Genomic DNA, 21,677 nt, shown 5'->3' with positions numbered 1-21,677 from the left:
GGGCTGCAGTGAGCTTAGTTTAAGGTAGCTCTGCCAGCAGCAGCCAGGGATTGTTCTTGGATTTTTTCTGTGGAACAGAGCATGAAGAAGGGGTTGTGGGTAACCACGTCTGCTCAGAGAAAACCCAGTCAACTATCCAGGAGCAAGATGGGGGAGGAAGAGAGAGGATGGTACAGATGAGCCCACTAGAGAACAGCATTTAGGCATTACTATATAGAGAAAGAATATGAGTATTTTAGATTCACTTCTGCTACATGTACAAACATTATCACCCCAAAAGAATTATGTATGGAGTATGAACACAGTGGCAGATAGTTTTGGCCTTTCTCACTTATGTGTTTGATCTATTGTTCCTTTCCAACAATTCAGGAGAGGTTTGTCTCAAAGGAATGGGACTAAAAAAGGGGGAGGACAAGTATCAAGAAGAAAGAGAAAAAGATCTTCCAGTAAAAACCTGTGTGAGCCTTCCCATGCTCGTAGGGCAGAGTAGGGGGAAGAAGGTGTCTGACATGACCTACACAAGGCAGGGTAGCATTCCTTATGGGAGAGGGGAGGTCTGACTTACAGTAAAAGCAGATGTTGAAGCTCTAGATGAGGTTGATAAGGAGGCAGAAAGATCTGCCTTAACCAGGAAACCTCACATAGCCTTTATTGCTGAGAGGTGGGTCTGGGAAACAGGAACAAAATCTTTGATGAAAAAAAGATGTAGGAAAAACCCACGCTGGACAGAGCTGAATCAGTCCACACCATCCAGGCTGAGGTGGCTGTATCTAGACTGAAGCATCATCACAGCAGGGAGTAAACCACAGAGCACCATGGTTTGACCATCTCGTTCCCTGAGCAATGCCAGCGAGTGCCCCGTGCCTTCTCGAGGATGCAACTGGTAGCTGTTGTGTCACGCAAAACCCTCACCCAGTCAAAGTAACCTGAAATCATTTCAAGCAGCCTGTCCCCCCCCAGGTCTGCTTCAGTTGTGTTACATGGAGGGAATGAAGACCTATTAACCCCTCTCTCCTCCCAGTACCTCTCCTCTCTCTTGACCACAGTACCCCATCTCAAAGAAGTAGTGCAGTATGACAGCAGTGATGTAGCAGTGTGTACAGAACAGACTGTGTTAGGCAAAAAGTCCTGATGGAATTCTTTGTTCCCTTACTGTTTTGCAGGGCAAGGCTCAAGGCAGGACCAATAGCCCCCACTGAGAACACCTCACTTCACACCCAGGCTCTGCAAGTACTTTACCTTTCATGTGCACTATGGCCTGGCTCTGGTCCTCGCCTTTGGCATTCCTGGCATAGCAAGTATAATTCCGTTTTAACTCCTCTGGTGTGGCCTTTGCAACTGTTAGAGTCCTTATGACAGTTTTGTCTTCAAAATCTCTAGTAATTTCACTGTAAAAGAAAAACTAGAGCATTACATATCTGAAACTGCAGCAAGTTCTTAGTGGAAGATATTCCTTTCCCTGATATAATCTCTTTCTTTAAAAAGACCAAAACACATAAACTTATATTTATAAATCAATACACACTTCAGATTTTAATACAGCTGCAGCCATTCCTTTATCTGATTTCCCTTAATAATTATTTTACCACTCAGAATTTTCTCATTGCAGCTGTGTCACATTGCCTTTTAGAGAAAATGGAAGTTCTTGCCTATAAAACAAGAAGATCTCAGGAACTCAAGATTCAGAGCTCACATCACATTCCCCATGCAATCCTGGATGAGTCACTTTGTCTCTCTCTGCCTGAATTGACCATCTGCAAAATTGGGGATACAGTATTTCCTTTTGCCTTTCCTTTTTCTACACTGGTTTGCAAATCAACTGGGGCAGTGACTTCCTTCCACTTGTAATTCAGCATCCAGCAAATGGGACTTTGATCCTCGTTTGGGTCCTTCATGTAACTGAATCCTTATTCCTCCTAATGGATACTACATATAATACTACATTTTTGTTTTCAGCCTCTGTTTTCTTGAAACATTTTTATCATTTATACTATTTTGGAACATTCTTCTAAATATAATTGTCTGCCCCTGTTTCAGAAGTCCCACAACGGCACCAGCTACTGCCAGCACTATCAGGACCTGAACAAGGTTGTATTTCTAAAGACAGATAAGAATAAGACTGATTAGTTGAAACTTGTTTACTCCTATAGCAGTGGAATGATATGAAAATTACATCTGCAATAAGGAGCATCATAGCGCTGGTGTGGTAGATACAGTCTTAGCTGACTCATTTAAAAATGGGAAAGAAAGCCCCATCAAAGGTGGCCACACAAGCTCAGAAAAGCCTTTAAAGATGACTAACAAGCAACATCCACTCCCCTGCTGGTAAAGCAGATCATAGGGTCAAAGACACAGACAAGAGACAACATAAGATCATCACCCATGATGATGGGAATTGGATAACAAAGCTCCCTCAAATCCTTCTGTAACATATGAAACTGTCTGGGTCTGGAGGCCTTCTCCTTAGAGCTCCTGGTGCTCATCACAGCATGGTGTAGACATGGGGGTTTCTAATTAACAGGGAAGCAGGGGACTCCACGCTCCCTTGGGACTGTCACATGCCTATAGCCACACCCCTCTGCGGGACCCAAGAGAGTCACATAAAATGAAGATTCACATTTTATGTTACCTTTGTGTGACTTTTATCTTGGGGTCTGTGATGTCATCTGTGTTTTTTCCATCTATGGTCCACCACACCTCAGTCCGGGAGTCCTTCAGGAAGGTGAAGAAAACCTCACAGGGCAGGATAAGGTCATCTCCTGGAAAGAAAGGACCAACTGTGAGGTATTGCAAAACAGGAACAGCGCCACCCTTATTTTGTGCTATCCAGGGATCCTACCAGCCCGAGCTCTGCCTCCCTTCAGGAGGGAATGAGGCATCCACTTTCTGACATCTAGTAACACTTTAACGTCTCGGACATGATGATTTGTGACAGACGCATAAACAGAAAAAAATATCCTGCCTTCTCAAATGTGTTACAAATTCTTTGACTTCACAAAGTGACCCACCCAAAGGGAGAAGCTCCATGCCAACCACTTCCTTGGAAAGCCAGGCAGTGTTAATCATCCCCACTGCACAGGGGGAAGATGCCAAAAAGTGAAGGATTTTGCTCCACAAAAGCATTTTGATGTGGGAACACTTGTTCAGGAATTTGACTTCTGCTCAAGATCAGACTTGGGAGTGTGAATATCTTTGTGATCAGCACATAAGTGATTTTTTCTTATAAAGTCATTACTGAAGAAGTCTGACCTTCTGAGCCTTAAAAGCTGTACTTTAAAGTGAAGATTCTGAGGCTAATCATCATCATTGGCACCACATTTATTACAGCAGCATAATGGCACACAATCCATTCAATATAGGGAATTGCTCCAAAGAGCTATGAGTTGAAATGGATGGGGTGGGGGAAGGGTTTGGGGAAGGGGCGTGGTACCCCATTACCCAACACTCAGAGGCCAGCAGAAGGAGAGCTGTCACTAATTAGGAAGTAATCAGCCAAAAAGGGAGAGATGAGCAAGAAGCAGATAGAAGGCTGAAGCCACTATGGGGGTTAATGAAGGAGGGTGGGAGCAAACCACAGCCAGGGCCAGGGCCAAGAGAAGGTCCTACAGGAATTTTCCTAAGCAGCTCAGTGTTCCCATTTCATCTGCTTCTGCAGCTGCAGCCCTGCATCTCCATGCCTGAATATCTGTATTTATGCTTGCAAAAAATCAACTTTTAAAGCTGTGCTTTCCTATTCTGGCATCAGGAACTGGCATCCCACACTGTCTGCCAGGCAATTTGTGGCAGCTCGTGTGCTCTGCGAGGGAAAGCACTGGGGATGCAGTAGAAGGGGAGAGCTCCTGTGCCTGGCTGGGTCTCCCTGACCCACAGGCAGGGTGTAAGGGCAGCAATTTCAGGCAGCGAGTGTTGGAATTTACCTGCTTCCAGTTCGTACACAACTTTCTCATTTGGAGAGATGAACTGCGGTGGCAAGGCCTTGTTTGGAGATCCTGCAGGAAACAACAGAGAGCCCCCCATAGGGACCCAAACTTCATGAGAACCTGGAATCCTTGCAGCTTCATTCATGATGCCCTTGCACCCCACTGTGCATTCCCCAAACTAACTTGTGATACAGTCCTGCTGCAGAGTTCCATGCACAGAGAAATCTAATTCTAGTCCCCAAACTGAGGGCCAGATACAGATTTTGAGGCTTCTCCGAAGTTTAGGTAAGCTAGTTTGGGCCTCTCACATCCGAAATCGTCCATGTCCCTCTCCTCTCCCACAAGGCATAACCTGTACCACTTTCTTTTTACTGCTGCTTTTAAGAACCAAAATACAAACGTCATTTCCTGTTGCAAATATTTAATTCAGCTCTTAAAGCAGCTGTTGCCACGGGACTCAGAATGCATCCTACAGCTCACTAGGTTTTTAAGCTCTGTCTACAATTCCCTGGCAGGTAGGCTGAGCCCTTATGCCTGGGACAGACCTGTCCAAGCAGTGGGTACCTGGAGCTCTGCCTGGGTGATTAACAGTCCCAACCTCAGCACACAAGGTTTTGAGATTCCAAGAAGATCAAGACAAGTTGGCTATAAAGGGACAATCCTACAAAGAAAGATGAGCAAAGGGCACTGGAGAGAACAATGAGCAGGAGTGCCAGGGCTATGCACTCACATGCCAGCAGAGGGTACCCCTAGCCATCTCATGGGCTGAGCCTCACCAGCCTATGCCTGGCCACTCTCTGTGTTTGGGGGCATTTGATATGGTGGGGGGTAAGACCTCTAGTGCAACATGTTCTGGGAAGTCACACAAAGCTGATCCCAGCAAGAAAAAATACACTGGGTCAGTTGAGTAATGCAGATTGAACACAACCATAAATGGATCCTGCGACAGACTCTTCTAGCTGTTTTTACCACTTCTGCAGTTATCCACATGCATTTTACATATTTTAAAGTCATTCTTACCCACCACCTTCATCGTTATGGTTCTGGTGAGATTATATGTTCTTCCATGGTCCTTGAATGTCACAATACAAGTGTAGTTCCCTTTATATGCACTGCGGACAAGGACGATGACAAGCCTGGGCCCTTGGGGATATCGCTCAGAGAAGCCATCCACTGAGTTGCAGTTCTGGAGTCAGGCAGAAAAACACTTGAGTTTGGGATTCCAAAGTAAAAGACATTGGTTTAAATGCTACTACAGAGATCTGATCTTCAACTATGAATATGGTACTTGGGATTGTGATGCAGATCAGACCTATATACCATGAACTTTGAGCATGCTGGAATACAGACTGCTATGTTCACCTTGAAAATGAAGTGATGAAGCAGATGACCCTAATAGTTTTATCCCACCTTAAACACAGGCAGTTTTATAAAAGAGAGATCTCTAATCCAGAAGTACTTTTGCAATTAAAGTGAGCACCTCAGCAGAGTGAAAAGTAAAAACAGACAGGAAGAAAATGATGACATATTCACAAATGGATATTAAGACTAAGGGACGTGTCCCCCATTGATGTCCATCTTTTGGGACTAATCAAGCTGCCCTGACTGACTTCAGCTGAGGATGAGGCCCCAAAATTGGAAAATGGCAAATGAGAATCTGCAGTACAGAAATCTTACTAACTCCTCTCTTTCTGCCAGGCAAGGCAGGAAAACTCTGCCAAATACCAAGTTAGAGATCCCTTTTCAGAAATGGGTTATGCAGATAACATCTTGATTGTCATAAAACCCAGAGATGTGCACATTTTCTAAGAGATTATTTCTGAATGGGACATTTCCAAATCAGATACATCCTAATGGGGCAGTTTAAGACAGGGGTCACATACCATTTTTAATGATTTTTATTAGGCATGAGATGACTCGCTGTCTGAAAAATCACTTCCAAGGGGCTTTTTGTTTCATTCTGCTAATTGATTGCCGAGATGTGAATTTCAATGAATGATACAAGTAAAGTATTTAAACTACTGGAGTGAAACTGCTTCTCTTGGATACAAAAGTAATTTTTTCTAAAGGGTTTTCTTTTGGGTCTTTTTTTTTTTTAAATTAGCAGATATATTTGTTGACAAATTCTTTTATTATTAATTTCACTTATACAGAACCTTCTATCTAGAAAGCCAAAAGCACTTTCTAAGCAGTTATTAAAGAATTCACTCCCATAACTCTCTGGCTGTACATCCCCTGAGAATTCCTATTCTCTATTGACTAAACAGAGAATTTAGTCCTACCTAAGACCTAGAGAAAAACAGTGAGGTCAAATTTAATAAAACTGAGCAGTAATTCTGTAGGCAAGAGCTTGAGGATGGCTAGAGAAGTCTACTCATCAGAGCAGTATGGAGGGTGGAGTAGAGATGTCTTGATCTTCAGAAAAGAAGTTTGCTGAGTTGTGTCAAACAGGGTCACTCATGGGCTTTGCAGAGGCCTCATTTTCTGATCTCAGAGGATTTTAGAAAGGGTGTGATTTTAATTAACAGGCGGGGGTTTTTTAAAGAGTGAATATGAATGATAATTTCCTTTACAGAGATAGTAAGAGGCTCAAACAGCAGGTCAGGCATACTGCCCACAACTGAACTGAGGTTCCTAAATCCCCGCTACAGTATTCTCCACTTGTGCACTCCGGTCAAAAAAGCTTCAGCATTAGCTCTCAATTCCCTTCCAAGAGCAGTTTTACCCTCGAACTCAATGGAAACAAAGCTCTTAAAATTAGTAAAGTTTCATTTGCAGCATCATCACTGGGAAGACTCTCAAACACAGCTCCATGACTCTCATGTCGACCACTGCTTTTTCACATACACCACTGCATTCCACCACTGCCCACGTAAGTCTTTCTTACCAAGTACCACTTGACAGTTGGTGTTACACTGGCAGGGTAAAACCCATCAATATCTGGACATATGATCTTCTGATTGGCGTGCTCCAAGTAGAACATCTCCTCAGTGGGTTTTATCGAACGGCTCACACAAGAGTGCTGGTCTTTCGGAACAACCTCCAAGGGAAACGCAACTTTGCTGCAGTAGGTTGTATTTCTAAGGACAGACAAGAATAAGACTGATTAGTTGAAACTTGTTTACTCCTATAGCAGTGGAATGATATAAAAATCACATCTGCAATAAGGAGCATCATAGCGCTGGTGCGGTAGATACAGCCTTAGCTGACTCATTTAAAAATGGGAAAGAAAGCCCCATCAAAGGTGGCCACACAAGCTCAGAAAAGCCTATAAAGATGACTAACAAGCAACATCCACTCCCCCGCTGGTAAAGCAGATCATAGGGTCAAAGACACAGACAAGAGACAACGTAAGATCAAAAAGAGCTCTTGTGCATAGCAGATGCTATGTTCATTTTGAACCATACTCAGAGACACTTTTAATTTCCTAGAAGTCTGAGTCTCATGAATCTTTGCCAAATTAGTGTGCAGTCAAAACATTACCCCTGCATCTGAAGCTAATTTTACTCTAGACATCCAGATCACTTCTTAATGGTGAGCGCCTGTGGATTTTGCCATGGGCTCAGCAATAATATTTTCACGGACACTTGCAGCAAGCAAGGAGGGGCACACTCATTAACGCTTGCAAGGCTCCAAGCATTATTGCAATGTAAATTGGCTCAGCACTGAGCGGTCTTATAATTGTAACATTCTTTTCCCATTAATGCTTATACAAATGGTCGTCTCCCTACAGAAAGATCTGGTGCTAACAGCCTAATTTCCCCACCTCCACAGAAGTCCTTCGATTACACTGAAGACAGGAGCTGCACCACAAAACTTACCTGAGCATGCAGGTGTAATTCCCAGTGTCATTGAGGAGAGCAGGCCAGAACCAAAGGGTGTCTTTATCCTTACTGATGTGATTGTCCGGGAGACGATAATTAATGGGTTCCTCCAGATCCCGGTCCTGCGCAATCCTGTACCAGATCAGGGTTAAGCCAGCAGAATGGGCTGTGCTATAGTTGTACTTCAAGAAGGTCTCAAAAAGTGGGCATTTGATCTTGGCAGGTTCCCCATCATAAATCTGGATCTGCTTCATGGTATCCACACCCCAGTCATCGCAGCGTTCTGCAGCCAGGAAGAACAAGGTGCCTTAGCTTGCGAGTCTGCAGGACAAAAACTGTTCTGCCCATGCTCCCCATAGCCCTTGGTCCTGTCTCCATTAAAGTCAGAGGTAAAAACATAGTGTTTTCAGTGAAAGCAAACTGGGCTTTTATAGAGCAGAGCAAGAACACTGTTCATTTCTGGAGAACCTGCAAACCTCTGCTTTCATTTGTACAACTCCTACACTTCTTCCAAGCTACTTATCTCTCATCAGGACAACAGAATAGGATATTCCTGCACAAAACCAGGCTTCCTAGAGAGCTTCAAGAAAATGTAACACAAAAATCTTATGTGGGAAGATAAAGTTTAGATGAAAGCAATGCCAGAGGTGTGTGTGCATCCATACAGAACGGTAGGGAAGATGGAAATAGACGTGTTAAAATAAGAGGGGGGGAAAAAGTAAAAAACCCAACACAAACATCAACCCTCCCCTAGAGCTATGGGTCACTGCCCCTGACAGAAGAAGTTGGACTGTGGGTTCCAAGAGCAAGAACTGTCTTTTCTGTGATGGATTCATGTGACCCCTGTGCACACTATGGTAACATAAAGAGTACAAGCACTAATAAGTGACACAGAGCAACTGTTTATAGTGAAGTTTAAGAAGGGAGGCTGAGGGGCAGAAGAGACAGTATGGAGGATGCAGCAGCAGGTTCTCTTGAAAATTCCCAGGCAACGTCCAGGTGCAATTCCCCAATCACAGTTCAACAGGTTCAGTGTGGCTCACAGCAGACTTGGAGTGACACAGAAATTGGCCAACATGAGAAAAAGCTGTACAGTGCCTTTTTTTTAAATTATTTCTTTAAAGAATTTATTCTTCTCATTAGCAAATAGTTTCAGGACAAAAGCACAGTTCAAAACCAACTTCCTTCTGGGTAGTCCTTTCCATTCAGTTCCTCCTACCCATCAGGATGTCCAGTCAGGAAGGGAGTCAGTGCAAGCAGAGCACGGTACCAGGGTGTCAGCAAACCTGAGAGCAACCTGCACTGTCGGCACCAACTGAGACACATAGAGAAGCTGCTGTCAGTGCATCTCCTGTCTCCCCACGCTGACGAGGCAGAGCACAGCATGGCACGCTTCCCAGTGCATCTCTTGTAGCTGCTGAGAGGCATTTGCTAGGGCAGCCTGACGTCTGAGAACCCAAAATGAGTCAAACAGGAGAGGGGTGTGCTGCCTGCAGCAGTCCCTGGGAGCAGTGTCTCAGCACATCACAGGCTTACCAGAGACGACACTGTAAAGCCTCTCCCATTTGCAGATATTAGAAGAACTCAGACCAAAAGGAAAAACAGAATACAATATGCTCTTTGAGCCAAATTCTTCTGAATTCTTCTGAACTGACTTCACAGGCCCAAAGCAGGATTTCTGGCATTTATTCTTCCTTAAGTAGACAGTGGGATGTAGCTTGGCCCCAAATTCATACTTAATTAAAAAAAGCAAAGTGATAAACCTTTGAGAAGATAGGCCCGCAGCACTTAAAGGCAGCGATGCTAACTCCTGTGGCTCAGCAATGGTTAGTCATGGGGAGGAGGAATCTGGGCCAGTAAGAATAGAAATGTTTTCTGGCGAGTTTGCACATAAATGTAAATGCAAGCTGCACTGCTCCTCCTGTGGTATTCTGAACACCCATATGACAGAGTGCTACTTCTGGAGGAAGAGAACGAATTGGGCTAGGAAGAGGCAGTGAAGCTACCCAGAACACAAATATTTGCCTGTAGGAACCCCAAACCTAAGTGGTTGGAGAGTGCCATAGCTTATTATCTAAAAAACGTCTTTCACAACCGCACAGTATCTGTTGTAGTTTTAGTTAAATGGGAAAGATTTTTAGTGATTTTTTTTCATACCATCATGTAATTTAGAGCATGAGGGACTGCCCACCCCCCTATCCGAGCTGAATCACGGAAAGACCGTCCCCAGCATCTTGGGACCTGCTGAAAAGGTGGGTCCCTGAAGTGAAGCATTCTGGGAACTTGAGAGACAAGATAAAAACAGGTGTGCCCCAGAACTCACCCTCTCTTGGTACCTGGGATTTTGCTCACTGGAGCACTGCTGACCCTTGGAGCCTCTTCCCCAGGGACCGACCTCTCATTAGAGGTCTCACCTCCCGAACATCTTGTAGTTAAACCAAGACAGCATCACACATTATGGCTGCTACCACAGCCAGAGCCAAGGTTCATTCTGACAGACGAAACCATTGTTGGAAGCCTTATACCATGGGAAGGTGTATGGTTGCCAGTCACCGCCATGATCAAGGCCAACTGGAACCAGTATGCTGCTTTATGCTGGAGGGGTCAAGCTACTGGATTAGGTATGGGCAAGTGTCCATACAGTGGTAATGAGACAAATGAGTCTGCAGAGACTGTCTGCTAACTGCATGATAAAGCATGGATTGCTACTCATGGAGAGGGGGCTTTTTGTTTGTAAAGAAAGGCTCTCCCTCTGGAAGGAGCAAACCTGGGTCTGTAAATCAGGATACCTGGGTTCTCTTCCTGGCACCTGACTTTGCTATCTTCTCTTGGGCTGCATAAAGGCAAACTGTCCTTATTATTTCAAATGGCAGGACTGGGGAGGGAGAAAACTATATAAAACATTACAGTACTGAAATTCTTAGAGTCAGGATCAATGAAATTTGCAATCATGAGCAGCTCTTGCATTTTGCAACAGACCATAAATCAGCACTGTAAAACTACTTACCCATTCTACCTGAATGAGTTATCGAAAATAAATACAACTATTTTATTTTTTTTCTTCCTACATTTCTCAAAAGCAATGCACAGGCCTTTTCTTCTTGGCTCAGGAAGAAGTGACTGTTATTGTTTTACTATAAGAGCTATACCTGGAGATTTTGCCTCAGAGCTGGCTAATTAGCCTGGCTTCAGGAACACTGTCACAGCAAAGAGCCAGTGCTAAGGCTCCCCACGTGCCCTTACCTGGAGTGCTGAAAGCTCTGAGCTGAACCCCAAAACCAGCATATAACTGTGCTGGTACTGAACAGTTACACCCAGACCACAGGAGCAGCCGTGCAGTGTGAGATCACAGGCTGTGTATGCCACCTGGCTGGCAAGGATTCCTCCTGGCTGCCAGGGCAAAGACACCAAGCACGGCTCTGAGGGCTCAGGGAGCAATGCCATGACCCATCACTTACAGCAGAGATGGAAGAAACACCCCAGGCTGCAGCAGGAGCTCCTTCAGACACAAAACACCAAGGACAGAAGCAGTGGTCCTTTGCACAGCTTCCCTTCTCCCTGTGCTGTGCTGACAGCAGTACTGCTATTTCTACTTTTTGGGGTGTTTTATGACCAAGATAGCTGGGCTCTACCTGACATAACAGGCAGATGCCCTGAGGACTGCAGGGCATCCCTCACACACCCCTTTGTGAGCCTCTTGCTCCCCAGCTGTGAGGGTGCTCTTCTCCCCGTGCCAAATAGCAACCTCTGCTGTGGGGGCACTTCTACAGCAGACCCCAGCAGAGATCAAACCCAGACAGCTGGCTGCACTCCACACACATGTACAGAGGGGATACTCACATTATTATTGCTATAATTTTATTGTATCCAACAGCTCCCTGCAACATTTTGTGTCCCTTCCACTATTTTAAGCTCTATTGGATATTCAGAGCCTATTTGCTGCTAACATCAGTATGCAGCTACTTGGATGTCAGACTGAACTGGAGATAGCCTGTAAAAAATGGCATGACTTCACAGTGACCCTTCACTGGCATAAAGCAGCTACCACTATGAAAAAAAATCCATATACACACACATTGATATATCCTGACTCCAGTAATGATATTTGAGGGAGCACTGCAGAAAGAAGATCCAAGGATCCAGTTCTCATTGTGAGAAACAGCACTAACTTCTACGGTGCTGTGCCCATTTGCAGCAACTCACACTTGTTTTCACTGGCTAAGCCTAGGAAGCAAATTTCTTCTCTCTCGAAACATTTCCTGCACAAAACAGCTGCTGGAGTTAAGAGCAGCTCCTGATTAAATCAAGTGGGATCAGCATTCATGTTGTGACTTCAGAGGTTTGCTAACAAATAGAAACCAGCACGGAGATGGAACTATAGGTAACTCCATGGTCCCTTCCATGCTGCAGCAAATGGAGCACTACACACATACCTGAGGGACACAATAAAATTCTCTAAAAATACACCATCCCACAGATGCATCTTCCTAGAAACACCTCTGCAAAACACTTTTGAAAGAAACCACCTCGTTCTCATTACCAATGAGGTGCACTGCAGATGCCTCAACTGACCCCTCTTACTGCTGAATGCTCTGCAATCACACAGCAGGGCAGCCTATGACCCATAATACCTACCTGTGACAGACAATGCAGGAAAAAGGCAAGAAATGTTCCTGCTTGCACAGCCCTGCTTTGGAAAAGGGATGAGGATTATACAGGGTGGAGGGAGGCTGAATGGTAGAAGGAACACTCCTGCCTCTCCAGCATTAAAAGATAAAGTGCAGGCAGAAGGCTGAGGGTAAGGATGCCTATCTTGAAATCACGTGCCCTGACATAAAGATATGAGCAGGCTGTTGCACTCCTCCTTAATGCACACTGGGAACAAGGTGAACTGGCAAAGCTAACTCCAAGCATCTTCCTTGCTTGGACTGTACGCTGCAAGCTGTGTTCATAGGGGTGTCTACTCCTGATACAAGGGATAGAAACTGCTTCTCTTACAGAAACTGACAGATTTGTCCCATTTCTGAATCTGATGCTATGATGCTCTTCAACACCAGGTATCCCAAAACAGACTCCTCAGAAGCCAAACAAAGCTGAAGAAAGAGGCTTCTTCAGAGGCAAAGTAGAAAATTAGAGGGAAAAAAATAACACCGCTCGGCTGCATAAAGGTGAAAACAGACATTTCTGGAAACCTTTCCCAGCCTTTCACTTACTGCACTGATTTAGCCTCTTCACAGAATCACAGAACCAATTAGGTTGGAAAAGACCTCTGAGATCATCAAGTCCAACCTATGACAGAACACCATGACAACTAGACCACGGCACTAAGTACCGTGGCCAGTCTTTCCTTAAATACCTCCAGGGATGGTGACTCTACCATCTCCCTGGGCAGTCCATTCCAATGTCTAAACACTCCTTCTGTGAAGAAATTCCTCCTAATGTCCAGCCTAAACCTCCCATGATGCAGCTTGACGCCATGTCCTCTCTTCTGGTCACTGGTTGCCTGGGAGAAGAGGCCAATGCTTGCCTGGCTACAACCTCCTCTCAGGGAGTTGTAGAGAGTGATAAGGTCATCCCTGAGCCTCCTCTTCTCCAAGCTTCGGAACAGAGCTCCTGTGTGAATACAAACACCTGAGATGCACCTGCAGCCCCTATTACAAGAATTCACACTCTCAAAACAGAGATGAAATTGGTTCAGCTGTTTAGATTTTTCAAGAAAAGACAAACTGGATTAAAAAAAAAAACAAACCAAAAAAAAAAGAGAGTAAAGCCACATCAAGAAATGCTGTTAAATTTTGTCCACAGTTTGGCACTTTTGTGCAGACATTTTAAGTACTTCTATTTAAAAGAAAAATCTCAATCATGAAAACTCTACGAGCTCCACACCACCTCCATCCCTTCCCTCCCATAGGGCTACAAGCAAAGGTTCTCTTAGTTAAAATTTCTATGAAGAAATAGTAAAGAGCCATCCTTATGAGAGGTCATCTATCATGCTGGCACAAATTACCCTGTCATTTGCCAAATTGATGTGCCCTTCATAATCATCTCTAATTTTGGGAGGGGGCCTGCCTTGTACGCAGACTGGGACTGTGCAGGACACGAAGCCATCAATGCTGCCAACTGAATGACCCCTGTCCTCCACACCACTTCAGCTGCAGCATCAGATGGGGCTGCATTATCACAGAATGGTTTGGGTTCAAAAGGACCTTAAAAATCATCCAGTTCCAACCTCGCTGCCAGGAACACCATCCACTAGACCAGGCTGGTCAAAGCCCCATCCTACCTGGTTTTGAATATTTCCTTGGATGGAGTTTCCACAGCTTTTCTGGGCATCCTGTTCCAGTGCCTCACCACCCTTACAGTGAAGAATTTCTTCCTAATACCTAATCTAAACCTACCCTCCTTCAGCTTAAAGCCATTACTCCTTGTCCTATCGCTACATGGCCTCATGAAAAGTCCCTCTCCAGCTTTCTTGTAGTCCCTTTATGTACTGGAAGGGACTCTATGGTTTCCTCAGAGCCTTTTCTTCTCCAGGCTGAACAGCCCCAACTCTCTCAGCTGGAGAGGTGGTCCAGCTCTCAGATCATCTTTGTGCCCTCCTTCGGACCTGCTCCAACATTCTTGTGTTGGGGACCCCAGAGCTGGACACAGCACTGCAGGTGGGGTCCCTCAAGAGCCAAGTAGAGAGGAAGAATCACCTCCCTTGACCTGCTGGCCACACTGTTTCTGATGTGACCCGGGGAACAACTGGCTTTTTGGGCTACAAGCTCACGCTGCTGGGCCCTATCTCAACAGCTTCCTACTTTCTTTGTCTGCCCCTGCTGCATTATCTTAAAGCAAAGCTGGTATGAGTCAGCCTCCACCTGGGGAGTAGAGCAAGGCCAGTGGTTAGCTCGATGCACGAATCAGCATCAATAAGGCAGAAACAGCTGATCACGCAAAGCGATTAAGAATTAATCACTACTACCTTAAAAAAAAAATTTTCCTCCCCACCATCTTTCAAGCTCAGTCAGTGAGAAGGAAGCAGAGGAAGCCAGGCTGAACGGAGGAGCTGCACTGTGGGCACAGGAGGTACCAGCTGTGGCCACCATCACACGTGGGTGTGCCTTCCATTTATGCCAGTGCCAGGAGCACCCTCTCTTCTACCGCAGTTTTCCTTTCACACACCCACCCTGCACAAAACCACACCATGCTCCCTGGCTGTGTTCTCTGCTCAGCAGCTGAGTGGGGCAGTGTTCCCTATGCTGCCTGTATCCCATCTGACCATCCAACACAGTGGAGGAAGAGAAGCATGGAACAAAACAAATGAGATCTGCCCTTAACTGGGAGAAGAGGCACAGAGCCAAACACACTGAAATTGGTGGGAATGACACAAAACTAGGTTAGACATAGCCAAGATCAGCTAGCTCTCATCATTTGCTCCCACTATTTCTGCAGCAGTGACAGTGGTCAGAGACTGACTAAAAACTGGTCACAGCTCAACTGCCTTGAGGTCATAGCTGCCTTGGAGGCTCGGCCTAGAAGCTGTGTGAACTCTGCAGAAATTCATAATCTGACATCCAGTGGAAACACATCAAAAAAGACTTGTCATAACCTCACTGCCTTTCTCCCACTGCCTCTCCAGCAGAACAAGTAAGTGGAAGTGGTCCTGGCAGAAACCTCCTATCACAGCCCAGCCCCATCCATGTGATTCTGCTGTGATGGCACTGGCAACATGGTCTTGCACTTCTCCCAGGTCTCACCATATCCATCCTGTTTTGCCACTGAGCTGTGATGACCCCACAAAAGTAGCTCCTCCGGATGCTGCACACAAGGATGGAGTCTCTCCCTCCCAAGTGCTTTTATCATTTAAATAGGCAGGACAGCTGAGAAAGGGAGAAGAAAAAGTGCTTTCTGTTGCAGAACGGCTCATCATTTCAAAAAGCACTTGTACATTGTGGTTGATTAACTTTAGACCCTGAAAGTCTAGTTTAAACAGGTGTGACAGCCTGTCTCTCTGCCAAATTAATGAAAAACAAGCTGACTGCATAAACTTCTGTTGACTTCAGAGGAAGCAGCCAAGGCATGACATTCAAAAAACTGTATGGAGCCCAGAGCTTCTGACTCTGAATCGCCTTATCTCATCAAGCACAGCCTGTAACATGGGGTAGTTATTTGTGTCTTTTAAAACTCCTCCACAGTGAGCTTTATGCCTTCACTCTCTATCTGTGCATAAAGCTGTTTACTGTATGTGGCACAGAGTATTTTGGTTACCTCCAGCAACTGGGCCAAAAAAAAAAAAAATTATATTCAGATCCCTCTAGCAAGCTTGATACATTTTCCTGAAGGCTTTCTTTAAATTTGAGGTCAAAACGATAAAGGTAGGGGTATGAACTGCTTCCCTGAAGGATAAGAGGAGCAAATAGCTACTTTCCATTCCACTTCATTGAGAAAATTTTTGTGTGAAGCAAAGAAGAGCAGCATGGGAGGAGGAGAAATACAGGAAACAGAACACCCCATTGCAAACTCATCTGTAGGAGAGGCAGCATGAAAAGGGGGTTTACCCGATTAGCATCACCACTGAGCTGTGCTCAAGCTGGCAGGGGCTCTTTTGTGTGCCTGAGACACCAAGCTGGGGCTTGACAAGGTCCAGGCTAAATTCCTGGCTCTGCCAACCCATGCAGCCTAGTTACTGTGTTTAGCCAGGTGCTCTGTTGCCTGCTTTAAAACAGAGTCAAGGATTCTGTACTGTCCATCCACAGGGATGTGGGCATTACAAAGGTGCTGCAGCAACTGTCCTCTGGCAAGGATGGAAACTGAAAAAACACAGCAGGCAGTAAAATGCACTGCAAGGGTCTACAAGCCCAGCAGAGTCACTTCTGTGCAATAAAACACAACTGTGCAGCTGTGGGAGAGGGACATGATGGATAAGGTGGGTAGGAGACAGGATCCCGATGTCCCCTGATGCTCTATTTGATACACACAAAGGAGCAAAAGTGACTATTCAATACCAAATCAGCAACACACTCAAAAAGGGCTGCCTTCCTCCACACATTTCTGCACTTCAATGCAGATAGGTCACATCATGTTGACGCCTGCACAAAACTCACCCCTCACAACCTATTTCCTCAGCTGACAAGAAGCAGACTGAGGTCTTATCTCCTCAGAGGGCACAACTGTGGCTGGTGCAGAGGGAGGCTGGCAGCTGCACTTACATGTCTGCACCCAGGTTAGCTCTGCTCTGCAGGTTTTATCTTCATCCACTTCAGGGCTGGGCACCTTTCAACACCCTCGGTGTCGAATAACTTCATGCCCCCAAGTGCCATAAACTTCTACAATGACAGTAACTCACAGATGGGTATGGATGGTTATAAAATCATGTCCTAAATTAGGACAGCAAGAGGCTGAGATTGGAAGAGTAGGAGGAAGTCAGGAAATCCCAAGAGAAGATGATGGGGGAGGGATTTAGTCTCTTTAGAAAACAATAATGCAGTTTAATCTATTTTTCTTCTGACTTTACACACCAAAATAAGCTTCTCAGCTTCTGGGGCTGTCACAAATCATACAGAAAATAAGGCCACTGGAACCCCATCAGTAGAATAAGAGTTATATAGTAATAATCCTGAGGAGCTGCACAGGGCTTTCCATCTTCAAAGTGTTTTACAGACAGTAATTTATTAATCTGCAAATTTCCCCCGGCCATCAGCAACTGCTCTGCCTCTCTGCTCAGTGCGACACAGACACGGAGCGCAGATCGGCCCTTGGGAGAGACGGCTCAGGTGGCAGCTCTGACCTCTGGAGCCTGACCTCTGTTTCTTTCTCTCTGAAGCTGCAAGTTCTCTGCTCCAGTCACCACCTGAATCGAGAATCACTGGTGACATCTGGCACCTTGGAGCCAACTTCAGAGTGGACAAAACCAGTGCCTGAAAGCCTCTGATATCAGGGAGTGTAAAAGACATGCTCACAATCCAGCAAATAACAGCAGAGCCTGAAATAAAGCTCCCAGGACAGAAGCTCCTGGCTGCCTTACAGCCACTGCCTGCCATGCTGGGGTGTCATTCTGGGTAGAAGCTAGCCCCAGTTCTCGGCTCATCCTACCACACAGCCTGTCTGAGAGTCTGATAGTTCCCCAAGGGAGCTATCAGAGGCATTCCTATGCAAACACGAGGATTCCTCCCACCAAAGCACTATTTATGCACAGCAGGTACCTGTTAACACTTTATACATGTCCTTCAGATAATCAGCATGAGGCTGCTCCTCCTCTCATGGCAGCAATATTCTTCTGCTTTTGCAATTCCCTAAGACAATACTCCTAACCACCATCCCCTCCCCAACCCTCTCCCTGCAAAAGCTGAGAATTCTTGGAGAGTAAGAGAGCAGCCTGGTTAGCAGAGAGAGGAAAATGGAACAACTACAGCTATATCTTCTACATAAGCCGGTATCTAACATCAGCTAGCTTTGTTCAGAAATAAGAACACAACATTATTCTGTATTCACACTGTTCTTTGTCCAACTGCTTTTTCATCTCTTTTAAGCCAGTGTATATTTATATGACTTCAGTAGTGCCAAAGAAATAATTTTAAGACCAGAACTGGGTCCATTGGTTTTTGCAATCCTTCTCTGGATATCAGAACATTGGGTTCACTAAGCATTCTACAACACAAGTGGGGAGCCTCATTTCCAACTTAGGGATGGCTTAGCTAGGCAATTAAAGCAAAAGACCCCAAACACCATTGCAAACACTATGCCAAAGGTCACAAGTAAGGAATTCAAACCCAGGCACTGCAGATCATGTACACTCTCAAGACCAGAAAAGATCTACCCTCGCATACAGTATGAGTGAATAGAAGACTCAGGCACCAATTCAGTCTCAGACTCCACATCTTTTACTCTACACTACTCAGATCACATTTCTTTCCTCGTACAGTTTGCACCTCCCTTCCGGCAAGTGATTTTGTTGCAGCACCAGCCTCCACACGCAGCAGAAACAGCAGAGCCCAAAGAACAGATGTTTAGAGCCACAGTGCTGTAGGCGAAATCTGGGGGGGAAATAAAGTTTATGGATTTGTCTCTCCAGTAAGAAGCAGGGTAAAGCACAGTGCTGAAGCTTTCTGACACATTGCCAGGGAGACTGTCAGCAGTACTGGCTGAACTGGATGGAAAGGCTGCTTGCATCACAGCCAGAGCAGTGCTGGTATTTTAAAGCTGAAATTTAGCAAGTGTTGGCTCCTCATCTCCCCTGCAAGCTCACAGAGCCTGGGACTCAGCAGAACCGGTACCCCTGGCTTGGGCAGTCTCTGGTCAGTGTTGTTGACCACACTGCTCCACCAGTAAGAATGGCAGAGGCAGAAAAGTGGCAACAAACCACAGAAGGACTCCTGTCCCTGCCTCCAGCCTTCCTCAGTCCAGCCTTGGCTGGAGAGAGAGCTGGTCCCGACAATACAGCATTACATGACTTAATAGTCAAAGCACAGAAAGATATTCATCTGAAATGACAAATCCCTACCAAGTTACACATGTTAAATATCCCAGGAGCCAGGTTCCTCACTGAGAGCTACCCATCGCCATGGCCTTGCTTGGTGTTAGGCGATCACCAGGGCAGCTGTAGACTGGGTACAGCCCTTCTGCATTCACTCCAGATAACCTCAGCTCTGGTCCCCCCACCCATGCTTCCTGCTCCTGAAAGAAAAAGCAAGCCCAAATGCTGCAACATTACCAGAGCAAGTCTGGTCTCCCATACTGCTCTGTATTTACAACTTTGCAAGGGTGAAACGAGCACCAGTCGCCTTTTGGTGCCAGCCTCAGGAAACCCCACAGTGTAACAGAGGGCTGCACAAACAGCTGCCCCTCCATCCATCTACAAACAGCCATCCAGGCCCATCATGAATAACAGAAGACATTTTGACAGCCCAAACTGGTTTATGATGGCCATGGCATAAAAAGCAAGCTCTGAACTGAAGAGTGTGTCTGACACCACAGACCTCCAGATAATTAAATGCATATACTGCATTGGATTTGCAGGAGAGACATATTTTAACTGATCACGTGTCTCATGCATCACCCTTTGACACTTATGTTCTTGCAGCGCTCTACAAGGGCTCTGAGCATCCTGTACAGAAAACCTCTGCTGAAGGAGGAATATTTAAATAGTACTAGACACCCTACAAAAATGCATGGAGGGTTCTGGTTCTGCCAGATCCATTGGCATGAGCCTGTGTTTCCCAAATGCCAGGGTGCTCATTTTCACGGCTCCCAGATGACTGTATCAGCTTTTAGGGTAGCTCTAACATTTCCTGGGCAATCCTGGTTCAGTTGCACATACCTCCCATTTCTGAAAAAGCCCAAGATGACTGCACGTGGGGTGTCATAATGCTGCCTCAGCAGGAGGAGGATATTGCGTTGGTGGAGAGTAGAACAGCATGTCCAGAATCACATGCAAAGCAGGGATTTTCCCAGCGAGCAGCAAAGATCCATGTCACTGAATCCCTCCTTCCCCTGGTGCTCCTGCTACTTGGGGCTTAGCAGAGGAGACCCGGGCTGTATATTCTTTCTCCTTTGCTGCTTCCTCATTGCTCACCACTTCCACCCAGTCCCTGTCAGCCAGGATGGGACATCCCCTACCAAAGACCACAGCCTACTGTGAATGTCTGCAGCCCTTGGGCAGCCCAAGGAGGAGAAAAGCCTCCCAGCCTCTGTGATGAACCTTGCTGAAGTGCATGATGTGGATTCGGCCATGATAATTCAGTACAGTCCAAGAGGGAATGACACAAGAGCTGTTCATCTGCTCAGGATATTATAACTTCTTGTTTGTCCCTTGCTGCAGAGGGACAAAGGTTCATGGGGGAGGCTTGTCAATCCTCTGCACAGCCCTTATTTCTGAGCATTTCCCCCCACAAAACCAGTGCCTGTTCTTTCCTCCCTCCCCCTTTCCACTCGCCTCCTGTAAATCATGCTGTCTCCTTCCGCCCCCAAATAGGAAGTCCGGAGCCGAGACATGCACAATCTGCCTCTTCAGAAGAGCTGGGCTGAACGTGTGCCAGAGGAGCTGCGAGCATGACAACATATTTCCTGTCAGGAAAGTGACTCAGTGAGACGGGTATCAGAGCTCCTCTTACTCCACAAGTTCCCCTCTCCCCTTGCATTGCTGAGGCATGAGTCAGAATTGGAGAGCCGAATCTCAACCCCCTCCGGATCCAACCAGGAATAGCAGAGTTCAGGTTCAAGTCTGAGTCCTGCTTGCAACTCAGTGACAAGTCAACACCACGTGCCAAGCCCTGGTTTCATGCCTCACAGAAGGGGAATAAAGATACTGACCAAGTGGGCAGCTTGAATTTACAAAGCACTTTTAGGTCGAGGTGGTGCTTTCTGCTATTTGCTAATGCACCCATTTACACCGCACTTGTAGCCTTCATACATGAGCATTGTACAATACCCCACAGAACTAGCATTGTGTTCAATACTTTGCTGAAGCATTTTACACACAACCCTTTAATCCAGAAATGCTGTAAATTCTTAAAACTCGCTGCAGACAGTTTCATTCTCTGGCCTCAGGCCAGCTCTTCCCACAGTAAGTAGGCAGACCCATCGCATGCCATGTCCTTACCCGAGCCTCTGCTGAGGGTGACCATGGACAGCCAGAGTGTAACCAGCAGGACACTGACCATCTTCATCCTGCGAGACAAAGCACACAGAGTTTCTGGTTATTTGACACTGTTTCATCACTGCAGGCAATTTTTTAACTCTGAGCGTGTGTGTTTATCCCGCCATCCACCCAGTGATCCTTTAATTCTGGTAGGTTCTTTTTTTATTTCATTAAGATGCCTTGAGAATAGTATCTGCGTGGCAGCATTGCTCTGCCTGTGGCAGCTTGCCAAGCCTGGGAGGTGATGGCTCTGAAGAGGACAGCCCAGATCATTGATTCAAGTCACTGGAATAGTCTGTATCTGGAAGCACA

The 21,677-nt window shown here is 45.8% G+C and overlaps 1 protein-coding gene across 5 annotated transcripts in view; it reads right to left on the bottom strand.

Annotated features, from left to right (window-relative positions):
* The window catches only part of IL1RAP (interleukin 1 receptor accessory protein), a 50,994-nt gene that overhangs the window by 13,208 nt on the left and 16,109 nt on the right, over positions 1 to 21,677 (bottom strand). For all 5 annotated transcript variants that reach the window (XM_064666219.1, XM_064666222.1, XM_064666224.1 and 2 more), the window contains exons 2-8: positions 21,327 to 21,394; positions 7,742 to 8,027; positions 6,808 to 7,000; positions 4,941 to 5,106; positions 3,918 to 3,989; positions 2,630 to 2,759; positions 1,240 to 1,388 (exon numbers count right to left, since the gene is read on the bottom strand). In XM_064666219.1, coding sequence (XP_064522289.1) covers positions 1,240 to 1,388; positions 2,630 to 2,759; positions 3,918 to 3,989; positions 4,941 to 5,106; positions 6,808 to 7,000; positions 7,742 to 8,027; positions 21,327 to 21,393 — 1,063 coding nt within the window. In that variant the 5' untranslated portion in view covers position 21,394. The remainder of the gene's footprint in view (positions 1 to 1,239; positions 1,389 to 2,629; positions 2,760 to 3,917; positions 3,990 to 4,940; positions 5,107 to 6,807; positions 7,001 to 7,741; positions 8,028 to 21,326; positions 21,395 to 21,677) is intronic.

The sequence above is a fragment of the Pseudopipra pipra genome, chromosome 10 (assembly GCF_036250125.1).
Source record: "Pseudopipra pipra isolate bDixPip1 chromosome 10, bDixPip1.hap1, whole genome shotgun sequence".
Lineage (NCBI taxonomy): Eukaryota > Metazoa > Chordata > Aves > Passeriformes > Pipridae > Pseudopipra > Pseudopipra pipra.
This window is presented reverse-complemented; position numbering and strand designations above follow the sequence as displayed.